The 18,511-nt window shown below is 39.2% G+C and overlaps 1 protein-coding gene across 1 annotated transcript in view; it reads left to right on the top strand.

Annotated features, from left to right (window-relative positions):
- atp11a (ATPase phospholipid transporting 11A) overlaps window positions 1–16,147 on the top strand; it is a 58,348-nt gene extending 42,201 nt beyond the window's left edge. Inside the window, exons 19-31 of the mRNA XM_073462639.1 lie at window positions 764–945; window positions 1,749–2,000; window positions 2,181–2,358; window positions 2,465–2,567; window positions 3,915–4,060; window positions 4,513–4,572; window positions 4,669–4,796; window positions 5,271–5,406; window positions 6,936–6,959; window positions 10,547–10,612; window positions 10,770–10,873; window positions 11,007–11,172; window positions 15,590–16,147. Of these exons, the coding sequence (XP_073318740.1) occupies window positions 764–945; window positions 1,749–2,000; window positions 2,181–2,358; window positions 2,465–2,567; window positions 3,915–4,060; window positions 4,513–4,572; window positions 4,669–4,796; window positions 5,271–5,406; window positions 6,936–6,959; window positions 10,547–10,612; window positions 10,770–10,873; window positions 11,007–11,172; window positions 15,590–15,871 (1,827 nt within the window). The 3' untranslated portion in view covers window positions 15,872–16,147. The remainder of the gene's footprint in view (window positions 1–763; window positions 946–1,748; window positions 2,001–2,180; window positions 2,359–2,464; window positions 2,568–3,914; window positions 4,061–4,512; window positions 4,573–4,668; window positions 4,797–5,270; window positions 5,407–6,935; window positions 6,960–10,546; window positions 10,613–10,769; window positions 10,874–11,006; window positions 11,173–15,589) is intronic.
- Window positions 16,148–18,511: the final 2,364 nt, after the last annotated feature.

Below are 18,511 nucleotides of genomic sequence, written 5' to 3'. Positions count from 1 at the left end.
CCATAAAGAAAAAACTAAATGAAGGAAGTTGTACAGGCAGTGGAAACCAGGTCAGTAAAACCTTCCCTGTTGTGGTTGCAGCTGTTGATAAATTAGCTTTCAGTGTACACAGAGATCTGTGGTGGGTGTTGTACTGTGAGAATCTAATAGAAAGAGCAGTTGCTGCCCTCACACCACACACTCACATTCAAGTACCAGAGTCTCGCAAATATCTTATTATTATATATTTTGCTGTTTAGAAAGTATCATTCGTTCATGTGATATTCAATTGAGAATCCAGAATCAGAAAATGAAAAAGTAATGTGTCATTTCTTTAATGTTTATGAATGTGATACAAAAAACAAGTAACACTTTGGTTTTCATACTTTTGAGTTTGTACTCGGATCAAAAATAGAGCATTAAAAAAACAGCCCACTGGCCGAATTTGATTTTGATACGTAATTTTTCCGACCCAGAAGTTATTTATTATGGCGTTACTGACTCACACAGCAGGTCTGGCTCAAACACTGCTCTGTTTATGGCAGTTTATGAGCTGTAGCTTTGGTTTTTAATTTCCTATTTTTGATCTGAGCATAAAATCAAAAGTACAGAAACAAAGTGTTTTCATCTCACATTCATAAACAAATAATTTTATATTTCAATAAATTAATTTTTTCATTTTCTTATTGGAACAAATGATATACAGACTGAAAAAAGGTCTCTTCTCTACTGATTCCTTCGTGATATAGACATTGAACCTGTTTGAATCTCATGTCTCCTCCAGGAGGGTCTGAGGACACTCTGTGTTGCCTATCGGCCTCTGAGCCAAGAACAGTACCAGGAGGTTTGCCAACTGCTGAGTGGAGCCAAGTTGGCATTACAGGACCGAGACAAACGACTGGCTGAGGCCTATGACCTCATCGAGAAAGACTTGATACTGCTGGGAGCCACTGCTGTGGAGGACAGGTGAAGGATCTCTTAATTATATAGAAATATGGTCTTTTTAGTCTATTATTGTGTTTACACTTTTTGGATCTAAGGGTGTTTTCACAAATAGTCCTTTTTAAGTGAACTGAACTCAGTCCTCATTAAGTGGACCAACAGGAAAGAGACTATTTTTGTGTTCACATTGTCAGTTTGTTTGAGAGAGGACTCAGTTCTTTTTCGGGTCCATTTCAGCTCTGATGGGGCCTCAGTCCTCTTTCTGTTCATACTATAGTTCCTCTGGTGCTCCTGTGGATCTTTACTGCTTTGAGTTATGTAGTTTGATGGCTGCTGCTGTACTTGTCTTATACACTCTAGCTGTTCATGTTAACTTCGATTGTATGTTTTAATCATGATTATGTAATGCTTGCTTATTTTGACTCAGAAGACAACAAACAAATATGCTAAGAGGATTGTTTTTATATGAAGTATTAAATTATAAGTATTTTTAAGGGATGTATTCAAATTCAAGCATATTGCAAAATCTCTACCACTCTACTGTAACTACATATTTGCTGTTAATTTATTACCATCATCCTTGATTATAACAAAATCTTTAACACAGCCTTTGACAAAACTGAACCTGGAGCGTATTGTTCACTTCAGAGGGATCTGAGTTCTCTTCACATATACGCAAAAAATGCTAAGTCATCAATCTGAGTTCGCTTTGAGGGCTGAAAGTGTGAAAACACCCTAAATGTCCGCACTTCCCCCAATACATATTTACAGAACACTGAAATGTGCCTCTTTCTTTGTCTGTGTTTTCCTACACTTAAACATGACAGGCTACAGGAAAAGGCGGCGGACACCATTGAGTCTCTCCACAAGGCAGGTATGAAGGTTTGGGTGCTGACTGGTGACAAGATGGAGACAGCGGCCGCAACCTGCTATGCCAGCAAACTGTTTCACCGCAACACCCAGATCCTGGAGCTGACTACCAAACGCACTGAGGAGCAGAGCCTTCACGATGTCCTGTTTGACCTGAGTAGGACTGTCCTGAGGCAGCACGGAGGCATGGCCAGGGACACCTTTTCTGGGTGTGTGTGTGTGTGTTTTTGTGAGAGATAGTCTTAGATTACTAGCTTGTAAACCTTGAAGCAGACTTTTAGGATTTCATGTGAAATGTCGAGGAATTGGAGTGAGCAACATACGTACATATGGTACCATCAGGAAGTTGCTGTACAGACTGATATATGAAAGGTATTTTGTTTGTCCAGTTTATCAGGTGACTGCACTGATTATGGTCTAATCATTGATGGAGCTACCCTCTCTGCTGTGCTGAGGCCCGCGCAGGAGGATTCAAACTCAGGGAACTACAAAGAGATCTTTCTAGAAATTTGCCGCAACTGCAGTGCTGTGCTCTGCTGTCGAATGGCGCCACTCCAAAAGGCTCAGGTACAACAGATAACAGCCAGCATCTATATTCTCTTTTAACTCGCAGGACAGGAGTGCCTGAAAGAAAATAAACGACAATCAGAGTGAGTGATTTTTGTATTTCTAGATTGTGAAACTGATCAAAGCCTCCAAGGAGCACCCGATCACGCTAGCCATTGGAGATGGAGCTAATGATGTCAGCATGATCCTAGAGGCCCACGTTGGCATCGGTAGGTATTCTGACAAGTTTGTCCATCCTGCACCATGACACTCACATGCTACATGCTAAAACGACCTCATGTTAACAATTTCCTCAACTTACTCAGCCTTAATTCACATCAGCACTGGGTTGCACCAGGGCTACAAACATTTAAAGTGTTGCACCAGCTGAAATAGTTAGAACATAGACATGAGTTACAATATAAATCTTAGATCTATCCCTCAATAGGTGTAATGTCCTCTGTGAAGTAGGCTTGCTGCAGTCGGTATTCTATCTCTATTCAAGTTAGCCCAGTTCAAAAAAGTTAGCATGCTCGGTCGGGTGAAGTCTTTACCTTGCACGCTCACAGCGCAGAAGGTCCGGGTAATTTTATAGCTGTGAATTAAGCAATTTTGGCTTCATGTGCCACTGAGTAGCTTTCATAGGAATGAATGAGGCTCCTCCTTACCAACACTGTATCCAGGTTTTAATGAGACGTCTTTGACCAAAACCTGTAACAGTATACAAACTAATGTAAAGTACCAAACAAAGCTGGTAACCTCAATACCCAGCTGGTAATTAGACATTAGTAACAAATGTTACAGTGTTGGCAATCGCATATATGTGGTTATAAATAACTTCTAATTGCTAACTGCTCATTTATAAGAGTTTACCAGCATAGACAATCATCATGTGTTTGTTATAACCTTACGATTCCATCTGCTCAATAATATGGTACCATTATATAACCCTATGTTGTAGTTGACAGTTTCACCAATCGATGTCACTGTTGTTTTGCACTAGCTGTAGCGTAATGTGTTATACCTGTAATAATCACCTAATCATAATGCTTTGTCCTAGTTTAAGTACCTTTTTGTTGTTGTTTGGTATTTAATGCTAGCTTAACGTTAGTTATTTTTAGCCATTAGCCTCTGTGCTATTGGAAAGTGTTCAAATACAATTAGGCACAGGAGACGACATGGTAAAAAACAGACATAAAATAGTGTTTTTTGTTGATTGGCCACAGAAAGTGAAAGATGTCCTTTTATGCAACAATATTTTGGTTAGTTTGGAATTTACACGACAGTAGTTAAGATGAACTTTACGCTTTTGGGGTGCCACCAAACATCAACACAGCATTAGTATCAAACTAACTACTTTTAATATATTGTTATGTGTGGACTCTGGACTCTAACATAAGAGAGAACTTTTTCATTAAAATGACTTGCTTGTGTTTAGGATCTTTGTCTTACTGCATGATCCTTAAATTGTAGGATAAAGCATCAAAAGGACCCCTTTAAAAGCTGAAAGTCAACACTTTCACCTTACAATACTGTTAATGTATTTATTTATGTCCAACTTTTTTCTGCCTGTGCAGGTATTATGGGTAAGGAAGGTCGTCAGGCAGCGAGAAACAGTGACTATGCCATCCCAAAGTTCAAACACCTCAAGAAAATGCTGCTCGTCCACGGACACTATTACTACATACGCATCTCTGAACTTGTGCAATACTTCTTCTACAAGGTAATCTGTCCATTTATTTCATGCACAGTATTTGACTTTGTTTTTTTTTTTACTTTTATTTACTTTTCTTTTTTTTTTTTATTCAGAGCAGTTTTTTATGTGGCTGTAAATTAGTTAAAATGTTGTCACTTAACATTTGCTTAGTTTCTAGTTGTGGTCATTTTGATATTTTAAGATACGTTTTCCAAAACCTTAATTTTGTACTTGCACATTTTGAGTTGTAATGCATATAACAGCCATTATTAAAAATCCAATATTAACAGTGAAATTAGTAAGATAGCCAAAATGCCTCTTAAATTTCTTTTTTGTCTTGTATAGAAAGAGAAGGGAACTGGGAATATTTTTTTTAACTCTGCAAGCTTCAGAAAGAATTTGCAACAAAAAACAATTTTAATCACTTTTACAACGACTAACCTGCTGCCTTCTCTCATGTCTTTCCTTTCTTTTCCCAGAATGTCTGTTTCATCTTCCCCCAGTTCCTCTACCAGTTCTTCTGTGGGTTCTCACAACAGGTAGGTACACAAACACACAAATACGGACACAAAATAAAACATATTCATGTGAAATAAATGAAGGAAATGACTCAAACGCTCTTCCCTTCTCTCCAGCCGCTGTATGATACAGCCTACTTGACTCTGTACAACATCAGCTTCACCTCGCTGCCCATTCTGCTCTACAGTCTCATAGAGCAGCACATTAACATGGACATCCTGAAGAAGGACCCATCTCTCTATAGGTTAGTGCTGCGTATGTATGATGTTCAAACTGCTGCTCGTCTTCTTTCTGCAAACTGCTTCATTATTTCAGACATCCTCAGTCATAATGCCCTCGATTGGATTGTTTACGTACTAACAGCAGATGATTTAGTATAACCAAAAGCAAAAGAGTACACTAAATCAATTTGACTAATAAACTGCAGGCATAAACAATTTCTCATTGATTTTACATCCATGCAAAGGAGACATTTGCTTGATACATTCAGGTCAGGCCTGGGAGAGCACCAACCCCCCACTTTAACTTGGTTTGATTGGGTTCAGTTTGGTCAGAGCTGAAATATTTCCAAATTGAAAACTCAAGGTTTCACATAACAAGATGAAGCATTTATCTCCTCAGTATAATTCTCCCTTTACCATTGTATGACCCTCAAAAATCACACTGGATGTATCGACACAAATCTTCTTTGTGTCTGTGATGTTGTTTGTCTTCATAGAGACATTGCTAAGAACTCTTTGCTGCGGTGGCCCATCTTCATATATTGGACTCTCCTGGGTGTGTATGATGCCATCGTGATGTTCTTCGGTGCATACTTCCTGTTTGACAACACCACCTTCACCAGCAATGGACAGGTAACATCCATGTGTCTGCGATAGCCCCTTTTATTCAGCACATATAGCACACTTCTGATTTCCTGTGTTAATTTGTCAGTTTGTACATTTTTTCGGCAGGTTCATGCCTGTCATGATTCAGTTGTCAACAAAATGCATCCACAATCTGCTGCTTTTCATTGGGTCTTTCACCAGTTTTTCACATTAAAGTGTTTATATATGTCTATATATATGGGAGTCCTTTTGCATATGTAGAAAAAGTAGTTTAAGGCCTTTTGTGGCTCCGAGGAAGAAAGGAAGCTATATATAATGTGATTGATTGCCTTCAGTGATGTCACTCAGTGGCTAAGTTGCATTGTGGTCAATGTAGGCGCCAGGTTTTGAAAAGCAGTCCACTGGTCTAGCATTGAACTCCTATAACAGTGTTGGACTCATTATGTACAGTTTAAAAGCAAATTATCAAAATTGGTATAGCAGAACCAGCTGTATCAACTTTTTTGATTTTTGATTCAGTAGCTTATCCGTCCAAATTAATAATGCTGGTAGTCATTTTTTACATAGTGCGAGGTACCATTAAAGGTACCCTGTGTATTTTTCTTGACCACAAGTAGCGCCATGAAGCAATGTCCCCCATTTAGTTTGTGTTGTGCAATTTGCATCCTGTTACTGGTTTCACACTATTCTGCCGATTGCCAACAGACATACCAAAGCTCCAACAAAGGCAGTCAAGAAGAAGAAAGCTAGCGTGTATAAGTGTAAGCAATGCAGAAATTAAATATTTAAAAAGTTGTTTTATGAGGTCTAACAAACCTGTTGTTAAACCTGTCCCAGGCTAAAAGGTTTCAAGGCTGCTGTTCTTAGAGCAGCAATGATGAATAGATTCATTGATTAGGTGTCAATTATTAAATTAATGGACAACTATTTTACTAATTGATCGGTTTGAGTAATTCTTATGAAAGAAAAGACAAAATTCTCTGATTCCAGCTTCTTCAATGCGAATATGATCTGGTTTCGTTACTCCTCTGACAGTAAACTGAATGTGTTTGGGTTGTGGACAATACAAGACATTAAAGGATGTCATCTTTGACGACGACATTTTTCACCAATGTCAGACATTTTATAGACCAAAAAACGAAACAATTGATCTGGAAAATATTCAACAGATTAATGGATAATGAAAATAACTGTTTTTTTCACCAAGTACAAAATCACAGTCTCATGGACTGACACCAGTAAAAGCTGATGTTCTCCCATACACATCCAAGCCACGACAGCATGGCGGGTCTTCCACCATCTTCCTCTGTGATTCTCTATTTGTTTCCTCTCATTTTCAAGCAGCGTTATTCTCCCAGAAAAACCTCTCGGACTGCTTTGAGTTGCTTGATTTTACTTTTATTCCTTTATGCATTGAATTTTTATTCTTCTCCAGCCACAAAACTATTGTTTTGTTTTTTTATTATAATTTTCTTCTTCTCGCCTTCTCCTCTTCTTCTTCCTCTTCTCTTACCTTTGTGTTGCTTTTTCTTTTTGCTTCTCTTTCCTCCTCCCAGCTAATGACAACCAACACACAGATGGTAAGCCTGTCCCTGTCTCTCTGTCACCTCTCCTTAGTTTCAGTTTCCAGTTTGGTCCCGTCACACAGCCTGATACCAAACCACCCATCACCGTTGCTGTTCATCTCATGTCTAGCCCTCAGTGCTTGCTGTAGACACATCAACTGTAGGCTTTTGTGCTGTGACCTGCCTCATGTAGTCATCAAACTCCTTAACTATACATTCTGTGATCATTTTGTGTGTGCGTGCGTGTGTGTGCACGTGCGTGTGTGTGTGTTCCAACATTAGCTAAAAGCAATGGATTATTAAAAAGTAGTTGCACTCCTTCCATTACATGACATTTGAGACATTTAGCCATTTTTCTAATCTAATTCTCCTCAGTTGATGGCGCTCCTTTTAGAGCAGAAGAACATTGTCACATTTGTGGTCACTCTCTAAACCATAGAGGACTACTAACAGGTTTATTTGAAAAGAAATAACAGAGTCCAAATGGGATGCCATGTAGTTGGGCGTGATATTTGCATCCAACGGGAAACAGATCTGAAGCTTCTGATATGTTTACAGAAAGGAAACAGTGGATTACTGTAAGTGCATTTGCATACGAGAGCATCCTCATAGAAAAACGCCAGAAAAATTACAACAGTCAGTGCATTACCTGCAGTAGATGACCATCATCTCTCCCTGTGTGGAGAAGCACTGGCAGTGAAGCAGAGCATTGTACTGCTGTGAACGGTACCGGCAGCAAGACGTATTTTAGTACCCACCCACTAATTATATATATATTTATCCGTTTAGGTGTACGCTATATTTTGAAACTTTTTGGTGCTCTTCATTGCTGTCAGACAAACGCTGAAAGTCCAACCCAAATAGGTGATCAGCAGTGTAATACAGTGTGTGGCAGGCACAGCTGCGCTTGTGCGTAGAAATAAGGAAGTTGCACGGTTGAGGGAATGTAGCGCCAAAGGAAAGGGCTTTCTGACAGGAATGTAAAGTAAAATGTTCAAAATATAGTGCACACTTTTTTTTTTTTAGGTAGGCCTTCTTCTAGGTGGCTTAAAATACATCTTGCTGCCAGTACTGACCAACCAACAAACAAACGTACCTGGGTGAAAGCATAACCTCCGTGGCAGAGCAAGCTAGAAAATAATATCAGACTTATCTAAATATCCAACTCTGTGTAAAGATCTTGTCTCATTTCGGCACTTTCAGCAAAATCAGCTTTGATTACTGGTTTCTCTGATTTGATACTCTTGCTAACAAAACACTGTGTTAACCAATATTAACCACAAGACCACAGTCCAGGCTTGTTATAACTCATTTCTGTCATCATATCATTTATCATGATCACTTCAACATTAAAAACACCACATATTCAGGTGAAAAAGCTTCATTTTTATCTTTTCAGGCTTGTCTTTATGTTCGTTTGTACTTTATTTATTCATAAATCAAAGCTTTCATTCTTTCCTCTGCATCTAACACATTCATGGAAAAAACTACAAAAATGAAAATGTTATAAATTGTAATGTTTCTTGCATTGTAGGAGACAAAGAGTGCAAAGCCAGGGTGAAAGTCTAAATGAGTTATGACATGGTTATGATTTTGGGAAATACTCTTCATTGCTTTCATTAATTTATAAGAAAAGCTGCATTTAAGTGTTTATTTTCAAAGATATTTTAGGGCTAGGCCTTGCTCCTATGGCTGGCATCATTTTAATGTTATTACACCAGGCACAGCTGTCACAAGATCAGGCCAAACAGATTCACAGTATTGATATTGTCACAAAAAAGTGCTTTCACTCAAATTAATATTTTACTTTGTTTACTGTGTTTTTTGTCTATTTTGGGAAATGAATTACCAGAGTAGGCAGGTGGAGCTACAGATTACACATCACAATTTCATTTATTGATATCAGGGTTAATCCCACTATACTGAGACACCCCTAATATCAGGATTATTATAGAATAACATGTATACTGTAGTCTTCTCTAGCACCTATTGATATGTGTATTATGTTGAATACATTACATTTTCTTCATGTAGCTTTTAATATGACATATTGGTATAAATAGGCAAGGCAAGGAATGCTTGTTTATACAGCACTATAAGGCAAGTTAAAGTGATTTACTAAGGGACATTTACTGTAGAGATGGCTGCTGGCAATAGGATCTCACTTACAGTATCTCAGTACCACTGAGAGATTATGTTAAAATAAGACCACACTCACCCCATAAACCCTCTAGCCTTCAGTCACAAAGAGCAGAGAGCCTTTTAGATAATTTTCTCTGAAGGCAAAATAGATTGTTGCACTCCACTATCTGCCAATCTCAGATAATAACATAGTTAAAAGGACAGGTTAAGTTGCAATAAGAGGACAGCAACACAAAAAATGTTCCTTGCTAATCCAGCCTAATGACACAATATAAACTGCAGTGGGGAGGCTGCCCTGCTTCATGTTGGCATTTAAATGACTTATTATTTTTTGTTCATTAATAAACGACACATGGCAGCACATTTAAAGTGTTTTCCTATCAGGTTGACATGCACATCAATTGTTCTGGTTATTTAAAAACACCTCATCTCACCTGTTGGCCATCCATCAGCCATGTGACAAGCTATTCTTCACCTGAATGTTGCTGTCTGAGCACCCTGCCATCTGTTTGATTGATTGGTTCCTTGAATATATTCTCTCAAGTTTATCTCTGTGTATCATGTACACAAGGCCTGTGAAGTGATCTCAGATGACCTAAGTGCATTTGAAATGTACCTGATTACAGTCATTTCACCTGTGATGCACGTTAATGCCAGGTGGATAGACTGTATTTAAAGGAAGAGTTCACCCAAAAATCTAAATTGTCAATTGTCATTATCTACTCGCACCCAAAGCTAAAGCTCTGTAGTCCTCAAAACATTTGGAGCAACAAAGACAGCATTACAGCAATCTTCTAAACAACGGAGGTTGATGGTGACTTGTTTTAAAAAAAATTAAAGCTCCATACAGCTCGTCGGGTGTAACCCAAGTCTTTGAAAGCCCTGAGATCCCAAATCTATTTTAAAAGATGTTATTCACTCCCTTTTTTAAATAGAAATCTTCACTGTAGCCACTAAGCAAAAAGAGTTCAAGCGCACCCTGCACGAGCTCGACCGCACATCGAGGTCTTTTCTAACATCTTTTGAAACCAGTTTGGGATCTTAGGGCTTCCGATAACATGGTTTTGATGTTACCGGTTGGTGTTACTTGTTTTGAAAGTCTTCAGCTACTTTAGTTACAATGCAATTTTGCTGTGAAGCTCTATGAGACTATGAAACCTCACTTTTTCTGCATGGGGAGGACTAGATAATGACTGAGTTTTCATCTTTTATGGTAAACTTCTCCTTTAAGCATTAAGTAAACATTATTTTCTGACAGACAAATATATTAAATCAGGCAGATGCTGAGAATCTGTTTCATTTCCACCTGATTGGACACTGACCTGATATTGCAGAATGAGCTGCAAAACTGTGTGTTGAATGTTCTCACTGTTGTGACAGTATGATTGGCACTTAAACTAAACAAAAGAACAGAATTATACTTGTCACTAATAGCATCTGTTGTCCCTTTGCCTCTGCAGATGTTTGGAAACTGGACATTCGGGACGCTGGTCTTCACTGTTCTAGTCTTCACTGTTACATTCAAGGTATCCATACTGAAGCACACATACAGACTGTACAGGGTCTGCACTCACAGCAGCACCCAAGCGAGGCTGGATTAAGCCTCAGTGGAATCATTAAAGCAAGCAATGAAATATGACAGTTGGAAGGTTTCCTGTCTCATCTCTCACCTCTCTCTTGTAGTTGGCACTAGATACTCATTACTGGACTTGGATCAATCATTTTGTCATCTGGGGCTCACTGATTTTCTTTGTGGTCTTCTCCCTGCTGTGGGGCGGAATCATCTGGTAAAAAAATGTTTCTTTCATTTCATTTGATGTAGATCTCTTGAGTTGCCGTGGGCGCTATTTAAATATTTTCTCTTCTGTTCTCCTCTGTTCTCCTCTGTTCTCTCCTCTCCTATCCTCCCTTCTCCACCAGGCCCTTCCTCAACTACCAGAGAATGTACTATGTGTTCATGCAGATGTTGTCTAGTGGTCCGGCCTGGCTCAGCATAATCCTGCTAATAGCAGCAAGTCTGCTGCCAGATGTGGTGAAGAAGGTCATCTGGAGGGCACTGTGGCCCACCACTACTGAACGCATACAGGTGAGTGCATACACACACATGCTGTTAAGTGTCTGTTAAGTATTCGCCTCCAGCTAACTTGGAAAGTACTAAGAAAAGTGTGCTGTGTAGGATTTTTTTTACCTAAAAATATGTAAGGTTATATTATATCAGATTTTTTAAATTAATTTGGAACAATTACTGTAATAAAAACCATAGTTGGGGGGATTGACACAGAGTAGATTTTAAAATTTTTTATTCAAAAATATCTAATTATGCTTTATATAAGACACAATCACCTAGAAAGTAAATTTTCAGGGAGATAAATGGGACTTAATTTTAGACCATTTTCACTTGTTCTATTGGCAGATTTTTTTACTCATTTATAAGCAAGAGACACCTGGTATTATTAGTAGTATTTTTAATTGTTTTACTTATTTTTGAATTATTATTGTCATCAAATCTCCTAAAAAAGAAAACTTCTTCTGACTTCTGAATATTTTTTGATAAAATTGAGCTACACTTATTGGTCTAAATATTTGTTTCAAGCTTCATAGATAATACTGTGTATTAAAGGGGGTCTATGTAACAATTTGTAGCAATTTACATGTATTAATACATTTTTTATTGGCCATTTTTGAGCAGATTGTAACATGACGTGAAAAATGATACCTTCCCTGTCTCTCTGTTGCCTAAACAAGCCTGTGGATGATTCTTCTTTTGTGAAGATCTCTGGTTTGTGACTTTAGTCATATTCTGTTCTGCCCAGCCTCAGTGCCTCTCCCCGCACCACTAATGGAGAGCAGCAGTAGCTAACATTAGTTAAGAAATGGAGTCCACTAACATAAACACACAGCTGTATTCCAGCACAACCCAACAACACAAGTTCCACAGAGCCCGTTTTACTATGAATATACAGTGTGTCTAATGTCTAACCAGTGACTGTGGGTCAGCAGATGTACGCTGGCATTGGTTACGCCCCCGCTCTGCTGGATGTAAGTCAGTAATCCCCTCTCTGTCTGTGTGCTGTGCTTTTTCATTTCTAAAAAATAATAAAGAAAAATATAATAGAGATGGTGAATGTATTTGTAGCAAATAAGGCTGGGAGTGGCTCTTCTGTTCTGAGAAATATGTTTATTTATTAATGACATAAAATTGATTGTTAGCAGTTTAGTTGCATACATGTTGTGTAAGAAAAGCCAACAAAATCATGAGCTCAAGAAAATGAATGTGCTTTAATGTTTTTTTTCCAGAGCTTTGAAGGATTTGACTTTTTTGAAAAATCATTTTGTTAAAGGCTGTAACAGTTCAGGTGGACGACATGAGGTGTCACCTGGTGTTCCTGCTTATTTTAATCTAGATTTAACCAGAATGATATGATTGAAAGGTCTAAAGAGTGAAATATAAAAGTCAAACAGCTGTCAAAGGGGAGTTAGAAAGACTGAAGCTCACTTGCCCTAGGCTCTGGTATCTCGGAAGAAAAGCACTGTTGTCTTTCCACCAAACCTGTTCTATTACAGTGTATTTAATGGTTGGATGAGTTGCTGTAGGGACCTCAGCCTCTCTGTGTTGTCTTGAGAAAACCAGTCATGAAAGTATTTGTGTAGCCTGTTAAATGTGCTTGTTTTCAAATTGTTTGTGGTGATGTTTGAACTTTACTTCCTAACGACCTGAACAGCCTTCTTTATTACTTCCTACCTGCCCTGATGGTTCCCTTAACCTTCCATATGAGCTTGTGGAGAGCTAATAACCAACCTCCTGAAACCTTTCCAGATCTGTCTGACCCTCTGAGACGGACTCCTCGTGTCTTTTGATCATGTTGCATTTTGACAATGTTCAGAGCTTTAAGTCTTCCCTCTCTGTTTACTCCTCCTTCTGACCTCCTGTTTCCTCCCCTCCTTCTTCTCTTTCCCTTTCTACCCTCCCTCTGGTTCTTCTCTGTGGCAGACTAAGCGTCGGTGCCTTGTCTCCGAGCCCTCCACCATCTTTATGCTGTCTCAGACTTCCAGCAGACTTAGTTTCTAATCCAACCCTCCTAGAGGTGACCCTCTGCCTTCCCTCCAGTCTCTCACTTGTATAGAATCCTTTTTTTGTTTTATCTTGCTACTTTTCCCTTCCCACTGTTTTGCATGAAGTGAGTCTTTTGTCGAGCAGTCTAATTGCATGCTAGTGCCTACATATCTGTATTTACACAGGCAGAGTGAAAACAACAAAACTCATTGTGTTCCTCTGCCTGGAATGTAAATGCAGACTTCATTCTTTTGTGACACCGACGTTAGACTGTGTATTTCAATGTGTATGTCGTAGATCCTTAATGTGTTTGTCTGTGAATGTGTGTGTGTGTATGTGTGCGTGTCTGTGTGTGTGTGTGTATGTGTGTGTGTGTGTGTGTGTGTGTGTGTCCACAGCGTGTGAGGGATAATAGAGAGTTTGAGAGGGCCATGGCCTACCGCAGTTCTGACTCCTTACTAGATGGAGTCGCTGTCACAGAAACCTAGAGGGCTTCAGCACGGTAAAACACTCAGCCTGCCACTGTGTGTGTTTGTATGTGGGGTGTGGTGTGTTGTGTGTGTGAGAAAGGGAGAGGGAGAGAGAGTGAGTGTAGTTGTTGGACTGAAAATGGTGGGAGATGTTAACATCCTGCTTTTCTTTGCCGTGGTGTGTTTTCACAGATTTCACATTTAAGAGTTGAACATGACTAACACGTGGGTTGTAGTGTGTTTATGGGTGTGTGCGTGTGTTTGAGGGTCTTAAAAGTTGGATGTTCCAGATGTTCTACAGGTGTTGTATAAAGCACTTGCATCCTGTTGGGTGATTCTTTACATTGAGCTCTGGTGCCCTCTAGTGACCAATGTTGTAAAAAGTACCCACAAGTCACACTTGAGTAAAATGAAAGATATTGTGTTTAAAATGTTACTTTGGTAAAAGTCAAAGTCACCCATATAAATATTACTTGAGGAAAAGTCTTACATTATGTAATATTAAATAAACTTAGGTAACAAAAGTACAAGTAAAAGTACCTTATTCATATACTGTATTTACATGTATATACTGTGGATCAACCTGATTACCAGAACCGATACTCATAATTGATTTTCTATATCCATTACATTATGCAACATTTACTTCATAATGATATGTTGAAGCAGAAAACGTGTCTGTTGCCATTTTAAGTCCAGTACTTGAGTAAATGTACTTAGTTACTACCACCACTGCTAGTAACACATGTGACGTTGCTCCAGGGCCAGACGACTCGGCTCACAGTGGGACTGAACATTCTTGCATGTTTATCGGTCAATTGTTTCCATTGGCATGGTTTGGTTTGGTTTGGTTTGGTTTGGTTCTGTTTATGGTGTTTGTGGCATTACAGTTTGTATTCCTTTATGAATTCTGTATGTTCTTCATGCTGCATCGCTTGTGTCTGAACAGAGTGGACAGGACATCGTCATCACAGCTGGCCAATTAGATTACAGGAAATGCAATACTTTATTAATGAGATTATAGAAACAATTGATTTGTCTGCTGAGGCAGAATCGTCTCCAGGTTCAGGTTACTGACAGGACAGTAACTTATCTAAGTCTGCTGCAGTAGCTCATTTGGCCTTTGTCCCCTCAGTTAACTCCCTTAAATCAGGGGTGCCCAAAATTTTTCCATTGGAGGGACAAAATTGAAACACAATTGTGGGCCACAGGCCAAAAGCAAACACATTTTGTATTGTTAAGAGCCAAAAAGGTTTAAGGATCCCACTTTCCTCCCCTTGATGGACTTCCTAAGCAAAGTTTCACTTTGCCCATCAAAAATAATAATTCTGGACCCACATATTTAAAGAGCATTTGTACCTCTCCAAAATAAAACATCAGCTAATATTCTCCTTTTTCTGTTTGTTTGTTTTTATAGCTAGATGCATCTGGCAGGCCAAGTTGGACCTTATGGTGGGCCCCACTTGGGGCAGACCTGTTTTAAATGAAGCTCATTCTCTAATCTCTACTCCAAATGACCTGAGCTGTAGCGTAAGACGAGTTTAGGGCCCAACAGTCCCAGTGGTGTTTACTGTTTCACTCCACTGATGTCATTTTAGACCATGAAGCTAATTGTTTAACTGAAAGATATCCTGCCTCCAATGGGCATATGCTCTGTGGGTATAATGACCTGTTAGCTAAGTATTGAGTAAAACAATAAGCAGACATCAGAGGTATGGAGTGATTAATTTCACTTGTACCTGAATTTATCTTTTCTGCATACAATTGGAATTATCTAACTTTTGACGTTACTAATAAATGAGACCTCCAACCTGCACTGGGCGTATCACTATAGCTTCTTCTTCTGTCAGATATAATCGTAGCCAGCTGGGATAACAATGTCTTCTCCACGTCTCACCTCCAGCCGATCTCTGAGAGCTTTCTACAGTACTCCACCAGTAACACCTTTCCTTCTGTATTTACTCTCTACCCTCACACAGAATGCTGATAAACTCTACAAGGGTCATCTGTCTGAGTTCACCCCCCTGGCGTCTCTCCATGCCCCGTCTAAGGCTGGCCACCACCGGCGAGGCTCGGGCGCCCAAAGGAACGCCCCAAACCCTCGAAGGTCTGGAACCTTTACCAAGAAAATCATGTTCACACGCTGGCAAAAAACGCCAGACTACTGCACCTTCACTCCCCTGCTCCGGTTTGCTGATGGCACCCGCCACTCAAAGCAGGGACACGCCTACAGCGGGGCAGGGCCAGAAACCTCAGTCTAATTTATTTTATTGGTATTTTTCTTTTCTTATGACCTGATATCATATACACTGATCTCAACGGAGTTGTAATTCCAATTTATTGGTCCAGATGTTGACCAGGTCACTGCTAGCAGAGTTGGAATGAAAAGTTACCCAAAGGTAACTGAAACTCATTTATTTATGTTACCTAGCTGGAATTAATAAGCAGATATGTGTAATTCATCTTTAAGGGATTACAATGAAAGTGACCTTCACAACTGTCCCCGAGTCAGCAGCCAAGTACGGCACAAAGCACTATAGGACGGCTCTGGAAAGGACTCCATCTACAGGGCCTTGCTCGCCGCCACAACATGCAAAGGGCTCAGTGTATTGAAGTCACAAAAACTAACAAACAGACTCAAGAGCTTCGATTTCTTATTGTGTCACTGAAAATATGTGCACTGGCCCTTTACGTCTGCCTGTCTAGCTGGCAGCTGAAGTGTACTTTATCCCAATTATTGAGGATTTATAAGACTTTTTACGAAAACGGTTATGTTGATAATCATGATGTGATCAGGAGGTTGCTGCTTTTGTTGCTGTTGCTGCTGATGACGATGATGAAAGCAGTGCTTAAGCCAGCTGGAACTCTCTCTGACCAAACATGTTCTCTTCTTCATTCCTACCATCCCTTTCCGTCTTTTCTCTCTGCCTGTCTGTTCTGCCTCTTTCAGGACTAACTGGTGTTGCCTATGTGCAAACCTATTATCTCGAAACACTCCCTAGGACTCTGGGGATCAGATGCTGCAGCACTGTAAGGAGGATGTAGTAGAGCAGTGAAGCATAAGTGTTGGAGAGGTGGATCTGAGTTAGTCTTTACCTGTTTAAGTAGTCGTTCTCTATTAGGTATATTAAGAAAAATAGACCGACTTAAGCCCCACATCCAACACTTAAGCTTTCAAACTTACATGTAGGTAGTGTAGAGTTTGATGGGATAGATGTGTGTGTATAATTGTGCTGATAGCTGGCAGTTGGTCCTTCTGTCTTATTGTCTTAAAGCACTTTAACCGTAGACTTCGATCTTAAATCGATCTATAATGCTATATACAGAGACTTTACACAGAGTTTTTTATGGCTTATTGTTTTAGTGATAGAATCCAGTAGAAACGGCTATGTGACGAGTTCCTAGCTGTGCCTTAATGCCTTAATGTCACCTTGTGAATACCACATTACCTTCCACACAGACCGTACACCAAAGAAACAGAAGACCGTGTGGCGTCCTTCAAAAGTTACTGATAGACTGCAGTGTGTGATTTATAGGTTAATGCACACACTCTGGTGGCCACTTTCATTTGGTGTTTTTACAGAACCATGAGACAATATGGCATTTGGTGGACGTTTGCGATGTTATGCTCCCTGTCTATAAAACAATAATCTTTTTATCGAGATTTAAAAAAAACATTCCCAAAGTTGCGCGGACATAATTCACATGCAATAAAGTATATACACCAAAGTAGTTTCACATTCAAAATGAAAACAATGACAATAATGATGGTAATAAAGTGAGATGTCCCAGCCTCAATTAATCTCATACTGTTCTAGCTTAAATGAGTTCACCTCCCTCAAAGCACCTTAAAAATAAAACATGTATCCTTATTGAGATAATCAAACACAACAAAAGCATTCTATCAAGCTCCCCGAGCTACTCGATGCCTTAAATGAATACACAGTTTTAATAAGACTCCATCAGCTGACATATGGCCATTTATTAATGAGAGCACAGACACATGTCCATCCGAGGTTTATCAGGAAATCATGAGTGTAACTGTAACACATCTTACAGTGAGGCTTTTGGTAACAAATACACAAAGAAAACAATAACAACAGCAACAAAAACAGATCATTTCAATCCAACATTAAACAACAACAAATATTGAATGAAACAAATAGCATTTAACACAAACAAGGTATTATGCATCACACTGAAGCATGACACAAAATAAAAACACAAAAATTAATATAATAATAAATAATAATATAATGAATATATATAATATTCCAATGAATGGGAACGGCTAGCTCCAGGACACTCCAGGAATATAGCATGTTCATAAGTGATCTTTAGAGGAGCTTTGGACAGAGCTACGCTATCTGTTTCCCACTGCCTCCAGTTATTGTGCTCAGCCAAGATAACTGGCTGAAGCTTCATATTTACTAAACAGAACAGACCTGAGAGTGGAATCAATATTCTCATGTCACTCTTGGCAAGGAAGCTGATGAGAGTATTTCCCAAAAGGTATTTAAAGTATTTCTTGAACTGATTTATCAAAAGTATTATTGTGCTGTATTGAGGCCAATGAGAATTTTTATTTTGCTGCGCAAGTTAGAAAATGATGCACCACTTACCTGACCAGTACATTAAAGTGAGAGTTCAGGTCTTTTGATGTGTGAGTGTATTACCTGCAGTAAATGACCATCATACACTGAGTAGAGATTAGCACGTCATACAACCCCACATCAAAAGACCCGAACTTTAAGCAGGAGATTCTGCCAGAAACGTGTATCAAGGTCTTTTTCATATGATCCCTGGTCTGCATAGTGAAATGAAGATGTTATCAGTGAACCCTACTGCCCTGTGTCCAATTTAATGATCAGCAGAAGTTTTGACAAGATGTGTTTGGACAC

Source organism: Pagrus major, chromosome 24 (assembly GCF_040436345.1).
Source record: "Pagrus major chromosome 24, Pma_NU_1.0".
NCBI lineage: Eukaryota > Metazoa > Chordata > Actinopteri > Spariformes > Sparidae > Pagrus > Pagrus major.
The sequence above is the reverse complement of the archived record's forward strand: the minus strand, read 5'-3'. Positions and strand labels throughout refer to the sequence as shown.